General features: G+C 41.9%; 1 protein-coding gene across 8 annotated transcripts in view; it reads right to left on the bottom strand.

Moving 5' to 3' along the window:
• arhgap23a (Rho GTPase activating protein 23a) overlaps positions 1-21,004 on the bottom strand; it is a 49,213-nt gene that overhangs the window by 16,634 nt on the left and 11,575 nt on the right. For 2 of the 8 annotated variants that reach the window (XM_038295826.1, XM_038295832.1), the window contains exons 2-21: positions 20,430-20,633; positions 17,812-17,836; positions 16,899-16,991; positions 16,062-16,140; positions 15,495-15,549; positions 11,865-13,473; positions 8,339-8,494; positions 7,309-7,375; positions 7,170-7,218; positions 6,576-6,713; positions 6,182-6,490; positions 6,026-6,087; positions 5,682-5,800; positions 3,530-3,648; positions 3,275-3,427; positions 2,607-2,685; positions 2,430-2,503; positions 2,249-2,338; positions 2,029-2,154; positions 1,903-1,944 (exon numbers count right to left, since the gene is read on the bottom strand). In XM_038295826.1, coding sequence (XP_038151754.1) covers positions 1,903-1,944; positions 2,029-2,154; positions 2,249-2,338; positions 2,430-2,503; positions 2,607-2,685; positions 3,275-3,427; positions 3,530-3,648; positions 5,682-5,800; positions 6,026-6,087; positions 6,182-6,490; positions 6,576-6,713; positions 7,170-7,218; positions 7,309-7,375; positions 8,339-8,494; positions 11,865-13,473; positions 15,495-15,549; positions 16,062-16,140; positions 16,899-16,991; positions 17,812-17,836; positions 20,430-20,633 — 3,648 coding nt within the window. Of the gene's footprint in view, positions 1-1,902; positions 1,945-2,028; positions 2,155-2,248; positions 2,339-2,429; positions 2,504-2,606; positions 2,686-3,274; positions 3,428-3,529; positions 3,649-5,681; positions 5,801-6,025; positions 6,088-6,181; positions 6,491-6,575; positions 6,714-7,169; positions 7,219-7,308; positions 7,376-8,338; positions 8,495-11,864; positions 13,474-13,804; positions 14,062-15,494; positions 15,550-16,061; positions 16,141-16,898; positions 16,992-17,811; positions 17,837-20,429; positions 20,634-21,004 lie in introns of those variants that run through there. The other 6 variants (XM_038295828.1, XM_038295827.1, XM_038295830.1 and 3 more) reach the window with 6 other exon arrangements.

Here is a 21,004-nt window from a genome sequence, read left to right as displayed (position 1 = left end):
TAAAATGCAGTGCACGGCCACCTGCTCTCGTGGTTGGAGGGAATTTAACTGGAAAAACATGATTAGATTTTTTATAACACCAAAGGTCAGGTCCAGGATGCTATCCAGTTCACAGCCATGCTGGAGACTCTGTGGCCAGACTGATGTAGGCCATACGCACATTTTCTGGTCGTGTCAAAAGCTAACTACATACTGGCGTAATGTTTGCCTTATTCTGAAAAAAATACTGGGTTATGGAATACCCAGATCTTGTAAAATACTTTATCTAGGATGCCTGACACACGAGGTAATTCACAAAGATGATGAATACTTGGTAAAAATTTTACTTTCAGCATCTAGGAAAACCATCACAAAACTATGGTATAGACAGGACCCCCCTGCGGCGGAGCAGTGGCTGAGCATCGTGGAAGAGATTTTTCTAATGGAGAAAATCACACATAGACTGAGATTGCAGGAGGACAAATTCGTTGTTAAATGGGAAAAATGGAGCGACTACAGGCGCAAGGAGAATACCACTCTTGTACCCAGATAAATATGGTCACAGCTGTTTAACATTGTTTATGAAGTTGAATGTATGATTGCCTCTCCACTGTATGTGTTCAGAAATGTTCAATAAAAAATAAGTAAAAAAAAAAAAAAACCCTTTCTGCCTGCAAACAGCACATCTGGAAGGTTTTAAATGAAGCCTAATCTTAGCTGTGGATTAAGGAATTGTAGCTTTGTGATCCTGCTTTTTTCTGATTTCAATGAGACTAAAATACATGATATAACTGATAACCATAAAGCTTAGAAGGTATTTGGGAATGCCATAAAACAATGGGTAGGAGGAAAGTAAATACCAAAAAAAAAAAAAAAAAGAAAAATGCTGCTGAATTATTCAGAATTATTTTTAAATACTACTTAATGCAGTTATTTCTTTAGCAGAACAAAAAATCCAGAGTTGTGGGGATGTTTTTCCTTGGGGGGGTTAGATGGTCGGAGATGATAAAAATAGAGGAGTTAGATGCAAAACAATACTGAAACAAAACCTGCAAAGACCTGGAAGTTCCCTTTTCATGGTGGCGGGTCTATGGCCTTTAATAGTCACACAGAGCTGCACTGGGATCAGGCATCCCCAAACTCGGTCCTCAAGGCTATCGGTCCTCAAGGCCCCCTGTCCTGCAGGTTTTAGAGGTTTCCTTGCTCCAGCACAGCTGATTTTAATTGAAAGCTGATTAACAGGCTTTTGGTCTACTGCAATCATTATAACCAGCTGTGCTGAAGCAGAGAAACCTCTAAAACCTGCAGGACAGGGGTCCAATTAAGAAATGGTAACGCTCAAAAATTGCTGCTAATTCCTGAGGAAGAATGAGAAAGAATTTTTTATAAAAAGCTGGTAAAGAAATGACTTGTAAAGGACACTTTCTTATTTAACTGTTTACCAAAGATTTGCGCAGAGAAACCACAGAGAAAGGTATGGTTAAAAAATCTGGTTTGTAAATGAATAATTATGCACTGCTTTGCATTGGTTTAAAAATGAATGAATAAATAGATTAATAAATAAAATCCAACTGATATTAATAACAGTTTGTGATCATAATGTGAAAAATTCAAAGGTTTGAATACTATTGTAAGGCATTGCTTTCAGGCTCCTTTATTTCACATGCAGTATAAGCAATCATGAGCTTTAAGCTATAACGATTATACTTTATAACTGCTTGAATTCAATTGAACTCTACCTATTTTATTTTTTATTATTCTATTGGTGGTTTTTAATTACAACAAAGTCAAAGTTTAAAGATAAATAATAACTGAACTGAATAAACTGTATAAATAAAAGTTTTTTTTAATTTCTTAATAGCGAGCGTTTTACACACAATTATTTAGTGCTTAGTTTTTAGACAAGCTTAGTGGAAAACCTACCTTCTCATCTTTGTCGAGCTCATCGGTGAAAAACCACACGCACTATAAATAACGGTGAGAGAGAGGAAAACGTTCAGCGTTACTGAGCCTTAATCAAACATGTCTTCATCGGTGTGTTTCTCTCACGTGTTGGATCAGCGTCTCCACGATCTTGTAGCGGTCTGGCATGTGGGTGACCATATCTTTCATGTTGTCCTCGGAGGTCCGAACCAAGGTCGGCCCAAAAACCAGGGCCAAATTACGAGGCTCCATCTGAAGCGGTGCAGAAGAAAAAACAAACAGTTGAGCACAAATGATTCTGAACAGATGCCTGAGCTGATAAATAGCTGCCAAACATTTGACACACCTTGTTCTTATCCGAGTGGTCTGCAATCGTCTTCAAGTGGGTGATCAGGAATTTCAAAGTATGAAAATAATGATCTGGAAGATCTCGGATCTGTTAAAAAAACATCCAACAGTTAAACCTGTTTAACCAGCCAGTCCCTGATTCCTCTGAATTCCTCTGGGGAATAAAAGCTGAAGTGTACCAGTTTCTTCATGGTCTTCAGCCGCTCCGATGCATTTTCCATCCGATTGGTATCAATGAAGTCAATATATTTGTCTGTTTAGATGTTGGACAGATGAAAGCAAGTTAGTTAGGTGATCAGTTAACATTTGTAAGAATGACATTTATGACAGCTTGTCTGAAAATGTAATGGGCTCACCATTGGTAAACAGAGGCTCTGGAAGCTTCCTGAAGAAGGACTTGAGTAAACTACTGACAACGTTGAGGTCCTGCCACCTCTAAAGACAACAAGAAACACAGATGACACAACATTACCTTTTGCAACCCTGCTATATTGCAGATAAAACTCTTTCAGTGGTTCTTTTCACATTTATTTTATATTGAAAACTAAATTTAATCTAGGAAGAACAGAAAGAACTAAGGAACAATAAAAAAATTAAGTAAAGTAAAGAGGTAAGGCCACACAGAAGGAAGGAAGGAAGGAAGGAAGGAAGGAAGGAAGGAAGGAAGGAAGGAAGGAAGGAAGGAAGGAAGGAAGGAAGGAAGGAAGGAAGGAAGGAAGGAAGGAAGGAAGGAAGGAAGGAAGGAAGGAAGGACTTTACACACTTGGATGAAGGGTGGGATAACACAAGAAATGGATTAAAGGGTAGAAGGACACAAGAGACAAAGAAAGAGGCGTATCACAAGGAAGGAAGGACAGAAGGAAGGATATAAAGAAGGGAAAAGGCAATCACAACCTATAGACAATGGAATGAATAATAGTAATAATAGTGTCGAAATAAAAATATTTTTCCTACTGACTTTATCAAGATCAGGTATATATCATGATGGATTTCCGTACTCTTCTGGACAGTGAAGTTTTCTCACCTCTTCAGCTGGGTTGATGTCCATGCCCTTGTTGAGCTGTTCCTGAAGCAGTGAGACTATGGCGTTGTTCCCTGGAACCCGGTAGATTCCTGTGTATTCCAGACCCATCTCCTCCACCAAGCCGCAGCAGAACTCAACAATCAACGGAATGAACTGAGAAGGACGGAGCAAAAAACCAACAGAAAGGATAAATGTAAGATATCAACCAGGAAAATGAAGCGCTTTCAGAAACATGCAGAGTCAACGGTGGCTCACCTTGTTGTTGACACCAGGCTGACATTCCTCCAGCCTCACGCCAAAAGCTTTGGGCCCAGATTTCTTTGGCTTCTTCATGATGTTTATTCCCCACGGAGACTTCGGCGGGCTGCTCTCATCTGGACACAGGAGCTCACTTTACTCACTACATAAAGACATTTCTTCATATTTTTTCCACCAAGAACCCAGGCTTTCTTGCCAACTTTAAAGAGGTAAATTGATTTTCTGACCTTTAATCATTTCTCTCTAGTACCTCCAACCTTTCAGAGGACGGTATTTTGTGGCTTTTTAAGTTCCTAACTTTGACCTGTTCAAGGAATAAAATATTTATAAAATGTCCCCTAAACTTAAATAGTGAATCAGTGTTGTGTCTCCAGTAAACAAATAGTAAGATGTTTATGCTCCTTTCAGAACGTACTTTGAATTTATGTGTCATGATCTGGCCTGATTCCTCCACCTTAATTGTTTATTTCTTTCACCTGCCGTTTTCCTCCCTGCTGCAATTATCTCACCTGTTTTTCTTTGCTTTATATTAATTTCAGCCTGGGCAATCAGGGCCAGATCATTGTTTGATTTCTGTTAGCTTTCTGTTTGTTCCAGGTTTGATTTCTCTTTCTTTAATCAATCGGTTTTATTCATTTTAGTTAGTTCCAAGGTTCGTGTCCCTATTCCAGTTAGGAGTTAATTCCTCAGCAGGTGTCCTCAGGTGAGTTATTTTCCCTAACCATTAGTGAGAGCGTTTCAGCATGTCTCGAGTGATTTTTTTTTCCTGATTCCGTTCCCTCTCAGCCACTGGCTCTGTCTGCCCCTGCCTGTTCTGCCCGCCTAAACCTCTGTTGGACTCCTGCTTGATTCTGACCATCTGTGCCTTTCTGTCTGAGCTGGATGCTCGACGCACAGGACCCCGAACCTGTCCTCCATGGTGCGTTTCTGTCAGCATGGGACCCTGAACCTGTCCTCCATGGTGCGTTTCTGTCGGAGCTGGATGCTTGAGGCACGGGACCCTGAACCTGTCCTCCATGGTGCTTTTCTGTCGTAGCTGGATGCTTGGGGCACGGGACCCTGAACCTGTCCTCCATGGTGCTTTTCTGTCGTAGCTGGATGCTTGAGGCTCGGGACCCTCAACCTGTCCTCCATGGTGCGTTTCTGTCGTAGCTGGATGCTTGAGGCACGGGACCCTGAACCTGTCCTCCATGGTGCTTTTCTGTCGGAGCTGGACGCTTGAGGCACGGGACCCTGAACCTGTCCTCCATGGTGCTTTTCTGTCGTAGCTGGATGCTTGAGGCTCGGGACCCTCAACCTGTCCTCCATGGTGCGTTTCTGTCGTAGCTGGATGCTTGAGGCTCGGGACCCTCAACCTGTCCTCCATGGTGCGTTTCTGTCGTAGCTGGATGCTTGAGGCTCGGGACCCTCAACCTGTCCTCCATGGTGCGTTTCTGTCGTAGCTGGATGCTTGAGGCACGGGACCCTGAACCTGTCCTCCATGGTGCTTTTCTGTCGGAGCTGGACGCTTGAGGCTCGGGACCCTGAACCTGTCCTCCATGGTGCGTTTCTGTCAGAGCTGGATGCTTGAGGCTCGGGAACCTGAACTTGCCTTCTCGCTCTGATGGATTCCTGGAACCCGGATCTGTCCGTTCTTTGGTTAACTGAACCTTAGAACCAGAATCATAGATGGGATGCGCCTGTGTCTGTTCTGTCTGTTTTTGTTTAAATTAACCTTTTTAACTTTCCTACTGGCTGTCTCACCTTCAATACTGGCTCCATCTGTCCCGTTTTATGACATTATGATCTATATTGAATTATCTGAAAGATGTTAATCCTCTTAAACTTTTCCCCCTCGTCATATTTTCTATTTAGAGAAGGATTCTTTTCATTTCTGTCTGGTTCTTTTCAAATATCTCATATTCCCTGTGTGATTCTTCAACTGGTTAAGAAGAATCATATTTCTCATTCATTGTGTTCCTCAGATCAATTTAGTCTTTAATAGCCGTTTAACTTTAACGTAAGGCAAATAAGGACAGGAGTAAATCTACGTCTACATCTGTCTGAAAATTATAAGAAATCCACAGCTGAGCAAAGCTGACCACTTAAGAGGGAAGTCTCTTTTTTTGTTTTTAGTTGCAAGGCTCCTTTCTGTTTCTGCCACACTGACCTTTGCCATCTGGTTTTGGGGAGCGAGGCGCTCCGGCTGTGTTTTCTGTCTTATTAAGCAGAAATGGAGGCATCATGCGATGCATCCGGGGAGATGAATCTGGCTTACTTGATGTCGGACTGCAGAGGGAAACAGAGATACAGCAGCACTGAGTGAAAGCACATCTTTTCCATCATGAACAAACTGGTAGACCTAATGAGATGTGTTCTTCTTTGCAAACTGTAAAACAGCAGGCTGTTCAGTGTAACTAGCTTATTACAATAGTCCTAAAAAAGAGTTTAATTGGACCAAACTAAAGAGGTCAACTTTGCCTCCAGAGCAGAACCTGTTCTCAGATGATTCACCTTTGTTTTCTGTAGTCGTTGAGCTTCTTACTGATCAGAGCCTGCCTGGAGAATCCAAGCTCCTAGAGAAAACAGAAAAAACAGCCTTGTGGATGTCAAATAAAAAAAAAAAACCCATACAGATGAGGAAATCCCACAGGTAGCAGTTTCTCTGACCTCGCTGTCCGTCTTGTTGCTCTCCCTGATGACCTTTATCCAGTCCAGCATGTCCTCCCGGTCCTCCGCCTGCAGAAGGTACTCGCAGAAGTCCTGGGTGGTCAGCCGCAGGGCGTGTTTGCGTTTGGTCTCGCTGTATGCGATGTCCACCAGGCAGCCCCGGATGTTGATCGGCTGCTCGTCCTCGGCCGCGCCTCCGAACGAGGTCCCCTGGAGCACCGCCTCCCTCTTGTCTTTGTAGAGGAACAGCAAATGGGAGCGGAGGACCGAATAGACCCTTTTCCACGGCCGTATCCCGCTGCCGACTTTCTGTAATTCAAAGAGAATACAATATATTATGGGTTAATTCAGCAAAGCCCCTCCATTAAAAAAAAGATCCCACTCTAATGCCCACCTTTCCCTTCTCTGTAAGGATTTGTTTGAACTGCAGCCATCCTTCCCGCCGTATGTCACTGTAAGTGGTGTTTCCCAGCTCGGAGGTGGAGTGACGCTTGGAGCGCACCTCCTCGGCCGTGCCGATGACGTCCAGAGACTGAAACATAACAACGAGTTCAAGATTTTTGGCTAAAAGATGGAAAACTAATTATAATAAAGACACCATAACACTGTAACATTGTTGAGCATTTCTGATCTATTAAATTGTCCTGAATAGCAGTCGTTGATTATGCTGCACTTTATCTCTAATCTTCTTAGTCTCTCTAATCTTTCTGAATATAATCTTAAAAGATAAATTAAATACTACATATTTGTCGCTCTTTAAAGGCCCAAAAAAGTTTATCTGAAATCCACATGTTGAAGACTTTATAAGAATTCTTTTTCCTGCAGCATTTGCTTGATTAACAGCAGCTCCTGGGTTTGTCTACAGCTGAAAAAGGTGAAGTTTAACATGAAAGGTAAAGTAAAAGGTAATTTTCTTAATCAAAGAGTAAGAAGAAATCACAAATATCTAAAAATAACAAAATAACACATTTAATTTAGCAGAACTCACCCCGTCCCCAAAGAAACTCTTCACTCTTTTGGGCAGCCTTCTGTAAAGCCAATAAAAACAAACAACACATAATGTAAAAAAAAAGGCAATCTTCATTTCTTTCATATGGTCTTTTTCCTTCCCATCTCCCTGTACTTACGAGGTCCGTTCCTCCCTGAATGTGTTAAGTCCTTCATCGCATGACTTGGAGCGCTCCGTGGTGATGCCTAGAAGATAGGAGGAATGGCAACTGCACTTAGTACTGCCTGCTTTGTGCAAGAGTGAATCAGTGGAAATATGGAGATGAACAAAGGAGAAATAAAAAGATAGAGTGAAAGAGAGACCGCACGTTGATGCAATGCCAATCAACTAAAAAAAAGGTGTTGGTTTAGGAGATGGGGTCAGTGAGGGAGGAGGGGGAGGGTTTAAACCGGGAGTGACGTGGAGGCGACTGAAGGTGGGGATGTGAACTCAAACAGGGGGTTAGATTTAGGTTTCCCTGGACTTTCTCTGCACCACTAGCATGCACGTGTTTCCTCTGTCATCACAAAACAGCATGCATAACTGAAACTCAGCTAAGGAACAGCACCATACACCTTTGGTTTGGTCTAGACCAAACACATCCAACTGTATGGATGCATGCAGAGCTGAAATATCCCCATGAAAACACAAAATCCACATGCAAATATTGTCTAGAACTGTTATAAACTTCATCTTGACAAGGACTTTTCACCTCTTACTAAGCCCTGAACATGAGATTCTAAACAATTTCTATCATAAATCAGCTTGATTGACTAAATAATACATAATTTTTACTATAAACTGATCAATAATAGACAAATGAACAGACAAACAATAATAAATAGTTAATACACTGCTAAAAATAGTTACTTACATCTTACTAAGAACAGATGCAATTAATTTCCTAACTGTTGCTATTTCTTCTTAAATAAAACAGTACATGGTAGGTAAAATGCTTGAAAAGAGAAGTTAAAGCAGTAAAAAAAAAAAAAAAAAAAAGGAATAAGAGACTAAAAATCGTATTTTGGAACAGAATATTTCAACGTCTCAAGCATGCTTTGAGAATCCATCTCGGAAATCAAAAGCCATAACTACAAATCCAATTTCCTGCTGCATGCTTTGGGGAAGACTAGAGCAATAAGGGGGCTGGCGAGGAGCGGGCCACTCACTGCAGTCGTGTGAGAAGAGCCTAGTGAGGGGGAAGGTGAAGGTGGGGGAGGCGGGGCTGGTGCCCACCGGGGGCGCTGAACTCATGCCGCTGGACACAACGGAGGAGGCCGGCACATGGCGGGCGCGCAAATCAGCGCCGGGGCTGGTTGGTTCGTCTGTTGGAGTGAGGAGGGGAAGATGAAGGTTTGAAAGAGAGGTCAGAGATGGATAAACGGACAGAATTAGGTGTTAGAGAAGGTAGTCAGAGAGGAAGGGAGGGAAAATACAGGGTTAGAGAGGGGAAGGTAAGGAAAGGGAAGGATTCATAAGGATCATGACAAGCCCAGAAGTCAGACACTGAACAGGTAAATCGTCCCACAGGTTCAATTTCTTTCAGGTGAATCAGGAACTTGAACATGTGTGAAAGCAAAACCATTTTAGATTTCCGTACATCAAAGCTATATATTCAGTAACCGAACCTTTTTAGAAACCCTAAGAGGGAGTTTTACAAATTAAAACCTGCCTCAGCCCCTCCAGGGCATTTATCATACCTTTAACCTCGATATAGAGAGAAGAAACTTTCACCCAGACATAGTAAAACACATGAACACTTAAGAGACTGAACAGTACCTGTACCGTCCGTTGCCATAGGAAAAGCTACTCAGGAGCTAGAAAAGGCAGGTAGGCGTCAGGGACCTAATGGCTGCAGGTTTCAGTTCTTTATTAAAGTCTAGAGCATTGTGGGATGCTAGTCCATACAAGCAAAAAGGTAAAAGGTCAAAAAAGAAATAGTTACTAAGGGTGAATAAATATAAATATGAACCTTTTTATCTTATGAAGGAAGATTGTTTGCTCAACAAAACATAAATCAATGAAAAGGCTTCAAATGTTTAAAATTCTGAGTGCTCACCCAGAGGGATATGAAACCATGACACAAACACACACACACACATAGCTTCCTTACACTTCCTCACAGAGAGATTAGGATCCTAGCCTGAGATCTGAGTGATTTAAGGTATGCAAACTGGGAACAGTAGAGGGCAGCACTATCTCAGAGAGACAGCTCCCATTGCCCGGCATGCTATACAAGCTTCTCACTTGGTTTCCACTCCATCGCATTCCAGCTATTTTATTTCACAACTTGAAGAACTAAATTAATTATAATTACTTCCTTTGCTCATTGCTGCTTTGTCCATAAGGCATGCCTTCCTGGGTATAGTAAGAGTGTAGCAAGAGATGGAAAACATTTGGGAGATGAGGAATCTGAATGTTTATGGCACGATCCAGAAATAGTCAGTCTGTGGGTTTAACAAAGCCGGTCATTAGAAGGCCGACCACAGAAAGACAGGGACGACCCAGCAGAGGGAAGCAGAATACTGTCCCACAGTATGTTCCATCTCCAGGGTAAATCCCACAGCATGTGTGGGGTGGAAAAAACACGGATCAGGAGTGAAAGGAAAAGTGAGATGGGAAAATGCACATTAAAAAAAAAAAATTAACTACAAAAATTAAAAATTAGTTTAGTAACCCTCTAAAACTGTTTATAAAAACCAGAACGCTGAAGATAAAGTTTAGTTTATGTATTTTGATATGATGTTTTGGCTCATATCTTGAAATTGGGCAGTTCTTTGGCAAATTTTACCTTAAAAGAGAGACCCGAGTTTAATTTATTATCAAAACACTAAAGTAGTCACAAAAATAAAGGCTTGAATCAGGGGATTTTGGTTGTCAAATCAGATTTCCCTTACTAGGTTAGAGACTGCAGAATCAAAGTATCTTGAAAGACTACATAAATATGTTTTTAATAGAAATACATATTTTATTAATAGAAACTTGTAACTTTTTTCATTCTAAATGTGATTTATTATTTCAGTTATGTAAAATATCTGTAAAATATCTGCATAAAGCTTCTGAGGACCAACAGAAGAAGAAAAGTCCCACAGCATCCCAGATCCTCCACTATACTTAGCAGTGACTATGAGTAGATTTTAGTTCCAGTTAAAATTCCAATAGAGATGAAACAACTGCGCATAAACGTTTGTGATTTTAGGTCAGAACGTTTTTTTCCTGTTCTGTCTATTTAACATGGTAAGCACATAGACAGCATCTAATGGTTGTTTTGGAGACTAGTGCACTAATGAGCTCACTAATTGCTGCTGTTTTCTTGTAATAAGATTTTAAGATTTGTCCCCTAAAAAAATCCTCCTGACTTAGCATGGAGCGACATAACAAGTTGCCCTTTTCCAACTAAGTAGTTAGTTGCTAACAAAAACAGAATTTGATGGATAATTCATTAAAAAAAATAAGGGTTTGGGGGTGTAATAATAATTTACTAAACTTTTTATCCATCCATCCATTTTCCATCACGATTATCCTACGTAAAATTACTTTTAATAAGAGGATAAGAGGATTTTTTGTTCAAAGCTTTTCTACTTGAAAACAAGATTTAAATGCATTTATTTTAGGTTTGTTTTTTTTTCAAATAAAGTCAATGAACTTGAAAATGGCAAAAAGTCATGGTCTGTTGCGTCTACATCCCTTATACAGCCGTCCCCTCGTATACCAGAGCAGCACAATGGCTGCATTGAAGGCAGGATATAAGTGGAAGCGCCTCTGTACTTTTCCCCAACAAAGCGAGTGAGAAAAAACATACAGCAGAGATTCAAGATAAATGACTTCTGTGCAATTTAACCCTGTCACAAACCATGTATGACACATTTAATCAAACCATATTTGCCCTCAAGCACAGTCTTTCATTGTGCTCACTATCTTTCATACAAGAAATCCAGCAGGGTACGTAAAGTGGGATCCCAAGCAATCCCAGATCATCATCAGATATCTGTGTATATCACAGCAAGATTAAGAAGCTAAGACAGAAAGAAAGAAAAGAAAATGTCTCGTCTTTGGGGAGAAACTTAGCCTAGTTTCAGTTTACGGCTACTGAGCGAGTCCCAGCTCGCAGCTTTTGCTGCTCGGTTTCATCTAAATCAGGTGAAGCAGCGAGGCAAGAATGTGGTCACATGCCTAATGGATTCCCTAAAGAAGATAGAGTCTCTGAAGCAGATTGCAGCTCGGCACAAATACCAACAATCACCATTACACGAAGTCAGTTGATTTGAACCTGTTCAGATTAAACAGTACCTGTTTACCTTATGCTCTGGCATAAGGAACAGAGAGGCAAGGCTCACCTCAGCTACCACAAATGAATTTGCCTGCGCTTTGACTTAATGGCTGCTGTTCGTGCAAAGTGATAGAAACCAACCTAAAGCCTGGAGGGTGGCTTTACTCTCAGTCTTTGCTGGGGGAAACACAAGCTTGGACATGAATGCAACATATGGCCTCAGCTACAGCTACAACTACACAAGATCAGGAATATCCAGGTTGATTCAGTTTGAAAAGCAGGGGGAATCTAATATATAACCGACAAATACGCACAGAAAACACACACAGACAAAATGGCAGCTTCTAAAGTGTGAGAATGAAAATAAAAATGATAGACGTTGACTTACACGTCCAACAAGAAAAAAAGGACAGCTATGAGCTTACCTATGAATGGGATGGAGGCCAAAGAGTCTTCCTCTAAAGAAAGGGGGGCAAGGTTTCCATTTGCTTTGCGAGGGGTTAACTCTTCTGCAGAACCAGGGTGAACATTCGTGTCTTTGGGTTCAGGAGAAAACAGGGAAGGTTCTAGCTCGTCCATAGTAATGCCATAGTGGGGATGTCTGTTGGGGTTCCTTCGCCCAGTGGGGGGTTTCTGCCTCAGCACCACCTCCTGGGTTTGCACCGCCATCTCACCCTGTCCCTCCACTGCCCCTCGTTCCCTCTCATGGTTTGTAGGCCTGTACGCCCTGTCCTGGGATTCTGGGGAGACAGAGGTGAGGGGAGCAGAGGAGGAGGCAATGAGAGGTGCCGACGATCCCTCTGCGGGGCCGTTTTTAGGGACTGGATTCCAGTTCAAGTGGGGGCCTGAGTAAGTCGGGTCCCTGAAAGACTGAGCTTGCTGCAGGATGCGACCTGTTTTGCGGTAAAAAGACGGGCTGTAGCTACGGTAGCCCACCTGCTGCTCGTCCATGCTCTGCCCAGCAGGAAGCCGCTTGCTCTGGGCGGCGGGCTGCTGAGACTGGGTCTGGTTGTGGGTTTGGGGGTGGTGTTTAGAATGCGACGGGCGAGGCACTGCAGAGGTCTGTGCAACAACGGTGTGGCACCTTGGTCTTGGGTAGGCGTCTGTCCTGTGGGGTGGCTGCGAAGCCTGTTGGGGCCATGGGTGCCTCTCGGACCGAGGCGAGACCAGTCCTGCTGATGCTCGGTCCAACATCTCCATTGAGCGGCCATGGCGATCGTACTGAGCCAGCAGATTTTCAGAGCGTGTTCGAGTATAGTCAGTGCGGCCTCTTTCACGTCCCGCCTCCCAGTCTCCAGCGGACCAGTAGGGCTCACCCTGAGGTCCTTGTCCTGACTGCTGTAGTAAAAAAAGCGTGTCCTGTGAGGCGCTGTGTGGCCAGCCACCTGCCCTCTGCTGCTGCCTCCTGTGCTCGCTGAGCCGATCTTGAGAGTAGCTGCGGTGCCGGGTTTGCATCCTGCGTCCTGAGCGCTCAGGTAGCTGGTTGTAGTACCAGTCAGAGAGGGCCTGCTGGCAGCGTTCATTGCGGCTGTGGGGGACAGGAGCCATAGGCGGACTGGTCCAGGCCGAGCTGGACTTTCGTGGCTGTGCTTGGGCGGCCCCAGCACTCTGATGGTTGGAGTAGTGGACTTTCAGGGGGCTGAAAACAAGACCTCCAGATGATGAAGACGAAGAGTAGGAGCGCCTCCTTGTCTGACCCTGGGGCTGCTGACTGGTCATACCGTACTGGATCTCCTCTGTGCGATGCGCTGGACTGCTGTGACCGACTCCACCTGGCTCACCTGCCTGCCCCTCCTGCCAGCTGGCTGGGCTAGCCACACCAGATCTGTTATCTAAGGGTGATGAAGGGCTTGAAGACCCTGGCCAGCAACTCCGGTTATCCAGCTGGTTCTGGCCCATGGGGGAGCAAAGCGGGGCTCCAGGATGGGGGGCAGTCCTGGTGCGTGGGTAACAGAGGGGAGGCGGCGGTGGGAGGTTCTCAGCTCCCCCGACGAAGGGTTCGTTCCCAGTCAAGTAAGCATCTTGGGAGTATGCCTTGAGAGGAAAAAAGAGACAAATAAATCTGTTATCAAATGAAAAATGCTGTAAATCTAAATAAGTTTGACGAAAGATAAGCATGCTTAAAGAGAGTGGATTACTTTCACCAGCCTGCAACACAAACATACGTCCATTAAAGAACTGCATCCAATCCCCATGCGAATCACGCAGAAGTTAAGCTACAGCTACCTGTTCAGACAGTGTCATCTTCATTACGCTTAAACAGTGACTGCTTAGTGATTCAAGTTGAAAAACAAAACATTTTTCTGTTCTTAACACACAAAATCAGGTTATATGTTCTTCGACCTTAACAATCAAATGTTCAGACCTGAAAGTGAAAGCCTCCTTATGTCACCTAAATTCAAAACAAAAACCCCAGAGGGTAAAAAACACACACCGAGACTCCTCAAAAGACGCTCCGGCTGCTAATGCAAGGTCTCCGTCATATTTCACAAAGTCCTGCTTTATGAGCTCCTTTTCGCTTCTTTTCTTTTACAGTTTCCTGTCTGATGATCTGCTTGTTTTCTCCTCTCAGAAATCCGTCTAAGCTCCCCTCTCTCCACCCTCCTGTTCTCTGACTTACTCCACCCTGTGGGAGTGCGGAAGGAGGCACAGCTCCAGTGATGTCATGAAAGGAATGCAGGAGATACAGCAGTGAGGGGAGGAATGTGAGGAGGAGTGGGTTTATAATGTAAGAGACAGGCTAAATATTCTTTAAGATAAAGATCTCAGTCTGGGATTTATTTATTTGGGAAGTGTATATGTTTCTGGGAGGAATTGCTTAAATGTAGATCGGTGTGTTGAAACGTTGCTCCAGGTTAGTGGGAGGGGCAACAGCAGATGCATGTTGGATCATGCAAACGAGAACGGAGCAACCCGTGGAGTGACAAAAATGTGTTGCTGCATTTCATGGGCGTGTGGAAATAAGCGTAGGAGCTGTTTTGTTCATAAGCTCGACAGTTGAGATGTGAGCATATTTTAATGGACGGTGTAATTGAAAAACAGCTAAGCCTCGTGAGTCACTCTCCACATTCCTCAGCTATTCGATGAATCATCTTTGAAGATAAGCACAACAGATCCCAAAATGTGCTGCAGTGGCCTATAGCAGGATGTATGGAAAAGCCTCTCTGTGTTGTTATGAATGTGTATTTTTTTTTTTTATTAATTTTACTTTAACAGCTTCTGCTCACTTTGAAAAACAAAACAAAAACTCATCTGGCCATCAGAGTGTTAATGCATCCGCCCTGGTAATATCTGAATAATTAATGTGGACTGATACAGCCATTAGTTATGATTTAAACTTCCTGATAATTAAACAAGTGCAAAATGCCATATGCTCTTCCCTCAGCATCCGGTAGAGAAACAAGCCCCCAGCATCACACATCCTCCATCTTACCTAACAGTAAGCTTAACATTAGAGAAGCTCCTCATGTCATGTTTGTGATGCATCCCCAACAACCAGTTTCCATACATATAACATTTAATGATTGTAATTAGGACTTGATGACACAATAATTGTACTTTTTGCTGCAATTCTCTAAAGTATCAAGGTAGATATTGTTTTAAACTCCTCTCTCATACTGCTCACTATAGATCCCTGTGGAGATTTATTTGTTGCAACCTAAATCACTTTAAATGTCTCTGTTGTTGCGCTGATAAAAAAAACATGAGCAGTTGTAGGTGAGTGGCTGCGTTTTGTGACCATTTCGTGACGTTAGAGGATATTAGAAGATTAGCAACATCTGCCTCACTTGAATGACATGTTTTAATGTTCACAGTTTTGCAAAGTAGCTAAAAGAAATGTTCCTCTCTGTTATGTCTTATTTATGCCTCAGAGAAACAAGCAATTATTTATTAATAATATTTGAGTTGCTCTCTAAATAAAGTAATTGTTCTGGTTGATGATGGTTAAAAAAAAAATTGTTTCTTAATACTAGTTGTCTTTCAAAGGAAAAATTGACTTAAAGTAACTTAGACTTTGAAAATGCATCAAACGGACGCCGTAAAATTATACTTACTAGCTGAAGCACATCTTCATCTTTTGGCATAATAGAGAGCTCCAACACACTCTCACTGTGAGACACACAAAGAGGGAAACAGATGGAGGAGAGAAACATGAGAGCACAACAGTTATAAAATAAAAAAAAGGAAGAATTCACAGCCATATGCATCAAGTTTGCTTCATTTTATGTTAAATAAGGATAATATATAGTAAGTTTAACTGCACCTTAGCTGCAGTGCATGGCTACATTCTGGATTTGTCCTACTGTTTGGACTTAAAGTGTAAAACATGCAATATTTTGCTTTTTTTAATCATTTAGATTTGATTGATTATGTCCAACAGCACTTGTTGATCTAAAGCTCACTTTATTGCACTGCATTACACAAACTAATAATATGCAGGTATAAAACTGCAATATGCTTCAGATTCATTCAGTTTCTTCAGACACGATACAATGATTTCTTGGGTTAAATCGTGCATTAGCTTATTAGAACCCATCGTTATAAAAGCACCATGCTTACCTGCATCAAAATGGCACAAAGGAAACAAAGTGAGGAATCTCTCTGATTTTAGATGGTCTTACCTGTTCTGAATGAGGGCAATAACTTGCGAGTATGTCTTTCCAAGAACGCTCTCCCCGTTCACCTTCACCAACCGATCCCCTGCGGAGAAAAAGACACGCCGCCGCATCATAACCAACAGGTTTAACAAAGAGGTCCCAGCTGAGATCTCTAAAACTTCAGCGCAAGTGGGAAATACAGGAAAAACAGGCAACGCTGTGCAGGAACTAATTTCCCTGTGAGGCCAAAGCACAGATCAAAACAGGAAATGTGAGGGTCAAAAAAAAAAAGTTTTATTTTCTGTGTTTAACTTCAACAAAACAGCATCATGAAGGCATAACATTAAGCTTGCGATCTTTATTTAGCCTCTGAGGACAGAGGTACAAATACACACCTGACCTCAATATATGCCTGTTTCTTATTGTCATAGAAAAACTAATCTCCACTATATTAAGCAGAAAATGGAAATCAGGTCACCCTGGAAAAACCTGTGTGTTAAACTGTGGAAGCAGCTGAAATTTTGTGCAAAATGAAACACATATAGGGTTTTTGTTGTGTTTGTTTGCATACGTTTGAGTAAGCAGGACATGACTTTTTGAATGTGGTTGATTCTGCCTGTTTTCTTTAGTTTATTCATTTGAGCTGCACAGATGGGGCAACAATAAAGCATTAACAGCTTTGCCACTTTGACATGAGTTAAATAAATCTGTGGGGGGGGTTTTATGTTGTGAAAAGCATCCTTCCTTAAACCCTTCACATTGCTGAAGCAACATCACATAAAACAAAACACATAAACTGTACACATGTCAACAAATGTCCAGCTCCAACCAGGATGCTCATTCACTGCCGGCTCATCTTACCTGTGCATAAACCCGCCTTGTGGGCCGGACCTTTTTCTCTCACATTCTTAACAAATATGGTGTCCATCGGCTCCAGCCGTTCTTTCTGATACCCTGCATAAACAAGGAGATGAAAGTTCAGGGGCTGTGCTTCTTAAAAATAACATAAAACACATACTAACATTTCCAGTAGATTTTTCTGGTTTTAAAGAATGAGATTTGCAGAAAAAAAATTAAAGTTCACAGAAACAAGTGGGCAGGTCAAAGCTGAAATCCCTCATGAAAGTTCCCGTGTTCTTATGAAGTATCTGTTCTGTCTATCTATGCAAATATAACACAGGTTAAATCCAACACAGGTCAGCTGATCTTATGCACAACATTATAGACTGACAGATTGGTTTTCATTGGATGTCATTTGAGAGTTATTCATAATGGGCTAGAATGGGGCACATATGAAAATAAATATATACGTTTTTCGTAATGCCTAAGTGTTTCCTATATAGCTTCACCATGAAATCGTAATTTTTTTAAATAAATAAATGATTTTCAGAACTTAACTATGTATAAACAAAAGTATCAATAAAATAAAATGAGCTGATAGATATGTGGACAACTAAAAATAATATTTACTCATACATTTTGAAATAAATAGATGCAGTCATGATTTAACATTGAAAATAACAATCATAATAATCATTAATCATAATTTAATGAATAAAAAAAAAAAGTGGAATGATTAAAGGGGAAATAAAAAAACACCTGTAGTTTGGTGTCTATTGTCATTAGTTGAAATTGCAGTAATTTAAACAATCCTGCAGGTGGCGCAGGGAAACTGCAGACCAGAGGTCTGGAAGGAGGGTGAATGAGTCCCACCTTGTTACCTCATCTCTATCTGATTGTATTGGGTTCAAATAATGTCAGGCAAACAACTTACCCTTCTCATTTCCGTTCTCCTCATCCTGCAGACAACGGAAAGAGACAGAAAGTAAATGTTGAAAAAGAAAACTGGCAGGAACACATATTAATGTTGCAGGACATTAGTAAGATCCTGTCTAGTAGTGCACTGCTGGCATCATGAGTAGGAATTTTACCAAGTGCTGATTCAGGGTTTACGTCATGCAGGAAAAGCTGTCAGCCCCTATGCAGCTGAAACATTTCCTAACTCCTTCCACATTTTGTCTTACCAGGCTGATACCTAAACTGAGATGAGCATCATATCTGAAGCAGTGGCATTAATTAACACACGTTTCCTGACGACTGAAAGAAAACCTCCTGAGAAAAACCTGTTTGTTTTTACAAGCTGTTAAAATCGGATCATAGCTCAGGCACAGAAACCGACTTTCAGGTCTAACACTCTGCAGGTAAACATGACATCATGCAATGCAGCAAACACACACACACACACAGGAGAGATCTGATAGCTACTGCTAGTCAGATCACCAACACACACTTACACACACACACACACAGCCTTTACTGAGCTGAGTGAGCAGTTTAGAGTTCGAAACACGGTGGGCTGACTGCTGCCTGGCTTTAGGCTGCGCTGAGTGGGCTCATTCCAGGCTCGGGAGACAATGCAGGGGGGTTTAGAGACAGAGAAAGGATGGCCTGCAAGCCCAGAATAGAACTTGGAGCCGGGGACGTGCACCGATGGACCAGTCCCAGTTTGACCTCATCCGAAACCAAGATGGAGACAGAGAGAGGTGGTTTGGAGTGCATACAGTACAATTAAAGAGCTGCTGGTGGGCTGAAATCTGCAGAAACCTAATACTTGTAATCTGAGAGTAAACATTGAGGAACTGTTGCTATTTAATAAGAGTTTTATTGCAGGTTTTACAAAAAGGCTACTCATTAAAAGACAAAGGAGAGGTCTTTCCATTTCAGTTTTTTTAACACGTCTTCTCTGCAAGTTCTTGAAAAGCAGATATGTTGATATAGCCCCAATCTTAATGCTCTAAATGCGTCAGAAAAAAGGCAACAGGTCCAGTTAATGTCTAAGTACACTATGAGCAGGAGTTAGCTGGAACGGTTAAGAATTACATGATACAAATACTTCCTTTAAGAGTTCTCTGGGAATGTCCCTCTAGACAGTAACTTGGATGAAGTGAGAGATCTTAATTTTAGTTCTGGACAAAAAACCTTTCAAACTTTTCTTTAAAAAACAGAAGATAATGGACCGATGGATGAGTAGTTTTCCCATCAAAACTTTTTCAGGTAATAAGTAACTTATTGCATGCTTGGAGGTGTATTACTCTGACATGGGATGTTGGGTTTAAAATAATATATCCAAGATTTAGGGTTAGGGGTTCATTCATTTTAAAGTCAATGCCAAATAAAATCAATAGGTGGGCAGTTTGTTCCTAAGGTGATTGAGTGCCAAGGCAATAATCCTGGCTATGTTGAAATGTGAAGAACAGAACACTTAGTTTAATGTATTTTAAGTCCTGAATTGGCCAATATCACATAAAAACAATCAGCTTCTATATCATTTGGTTGGATAATTTCAGAAAATGAAAGTGAGTGTAAAGTGTATTGTGCCATGCAGTGGATTAGGAGGATTCTGCGTTTATAGACTCATTTTTATTGGTTAAAGGGAGAGTTAAGATATCAGAATAACTATATTTAGATAGATTCAATCACATAAATAGAAAGTAGTGTTTTTATCTAAACTCTGTAATGATCCTCTGAATGTTTATCATTGATATTTTAATGTTTCTAGCTCTCTGACAAAACTGCATAAAATTAACTTGTATAGAGTTTCGTGTTGAAGAACAGGTACATTTTGTATATATCAGAAAACCCTTGAGAAGGATCAGTGAGACATTAAAGCCAAAACCGAGGGAAGTGACATTTCTCCTAAGCCTAATTGCACTTTATGTGGGTTATTTGGGAAACGGCCCAAAGATCTTTCCAGATAAGAATAAGGGATGTCTGTGAGCCTGATTGTCCAAAAACAGCGTGTGACCTTTGTGTACTCATCGCTAGTGGACAGAGGAACAGAACCGGGGCCAAAGGCCAGCAGTGGGCCCATTGTCTTGGGCCGACCTGGCACGGCCTGACAATCAGCAAGTGGTACCAGGCTGCAACAACAGAACTCACTCAGACTGGGCTCCAGTTCTCTGCAGCTGGTGGAAAAATAATGGAAGTCTTGTTTCAGCTGGCTCATCCCACCCCGGTCAACACATCCCTCAATTTCACATCTGGAGATGTTTGTGCCCTCACCTCAAAGAGCCAAATGACCACTTTGCTCACACACACAAAAAAGAAAAAAAAAATCACAGACACAAACAGGACTGCCATCTGGAGAAACATCTTATACTTTAAAAAAGGTGGAACTCTAAGCCACTTGATTTTTTTATATATTTTTTTTCCTTTTAAAATTGGTTGGGCTTTTTTCTCTATTTTTTTTCCGTTTCCATCTTAATTTTATTTGACTCAGCTTTCTTTAGCCTTAGCTCTGTCTTCATCTCTAAACTCAAACTGGATCGGATCTGATTTATTACAATGATAAAATGAGATTATGTGAGGATCAGGAAAATCCACTGGTCTCACCGTGAGGTTGGTGTGCAGAGCAGACTCTGGGGGGTAAACGATAAAATGCCGCAACGTGAAACCAAAACCCTGGGAGTTCTTATGGAGGACCAGCGTCCGGGGACCCTTCCAGCCCATGCCAACCCCCTCCCTTCCCGGCCGGGTCGCCATCGGCGGCCGAGGGTTGTCACCTGTTGAGGAGTGACCATCCCTCCGCCCCTTAGCCTGTAAACATACAAACAGCAAAAAAAATTAGTTAAAACAAACAGCAGGAACTATACGACAAAGGAAAGAGCATGGATGTAATAATCAAACAGGGAGGTGCACTAGAAACCCTCTGCTAAATATTTGTTTCCATTATTAGCACCAGGAAAGCATTTCCATTTTCCACACGCTACATATAGTCTGGTTTCTCTAGGAAGCACAAGGTGACTCTGCACTCTGTGACATTAACCCTCAGCTGCTGGATTTTACATTAGCAGCTTCCTCATGATATCACGAAAGCAATTCAGGTTCCGGTCAATCCTGCATGCCAACCAACCTGAGAACAATAGTCCGTAAACATACTTTAACAGGGGGTCTTCTATCAGGAAGCG

The sequence above is a fragment of the Cyprinodon tularosa genome, unplaced genomic scaffold, assembly GCF_016077235.1.
Source record: "Cyprinodon tularosa strain WSP-4 unplaced genomic scaffold, ASM1607723v1 ctg360, whole genome shotgun sequence".
Taxonomy (NCBI): domain Eukaryota; kingdom Metazoa; phylum Chordata; class Actinopteri; order Cyprinodontiformes; family Cyprinodontidae; genus Cyprinodon; species Cyprinodon tularosa.
The sequence above is the reverse complement of the archived record's forward strand: the minus strand, read 5'-3'. Positions and strand labels throughout refer to the sequence as shown.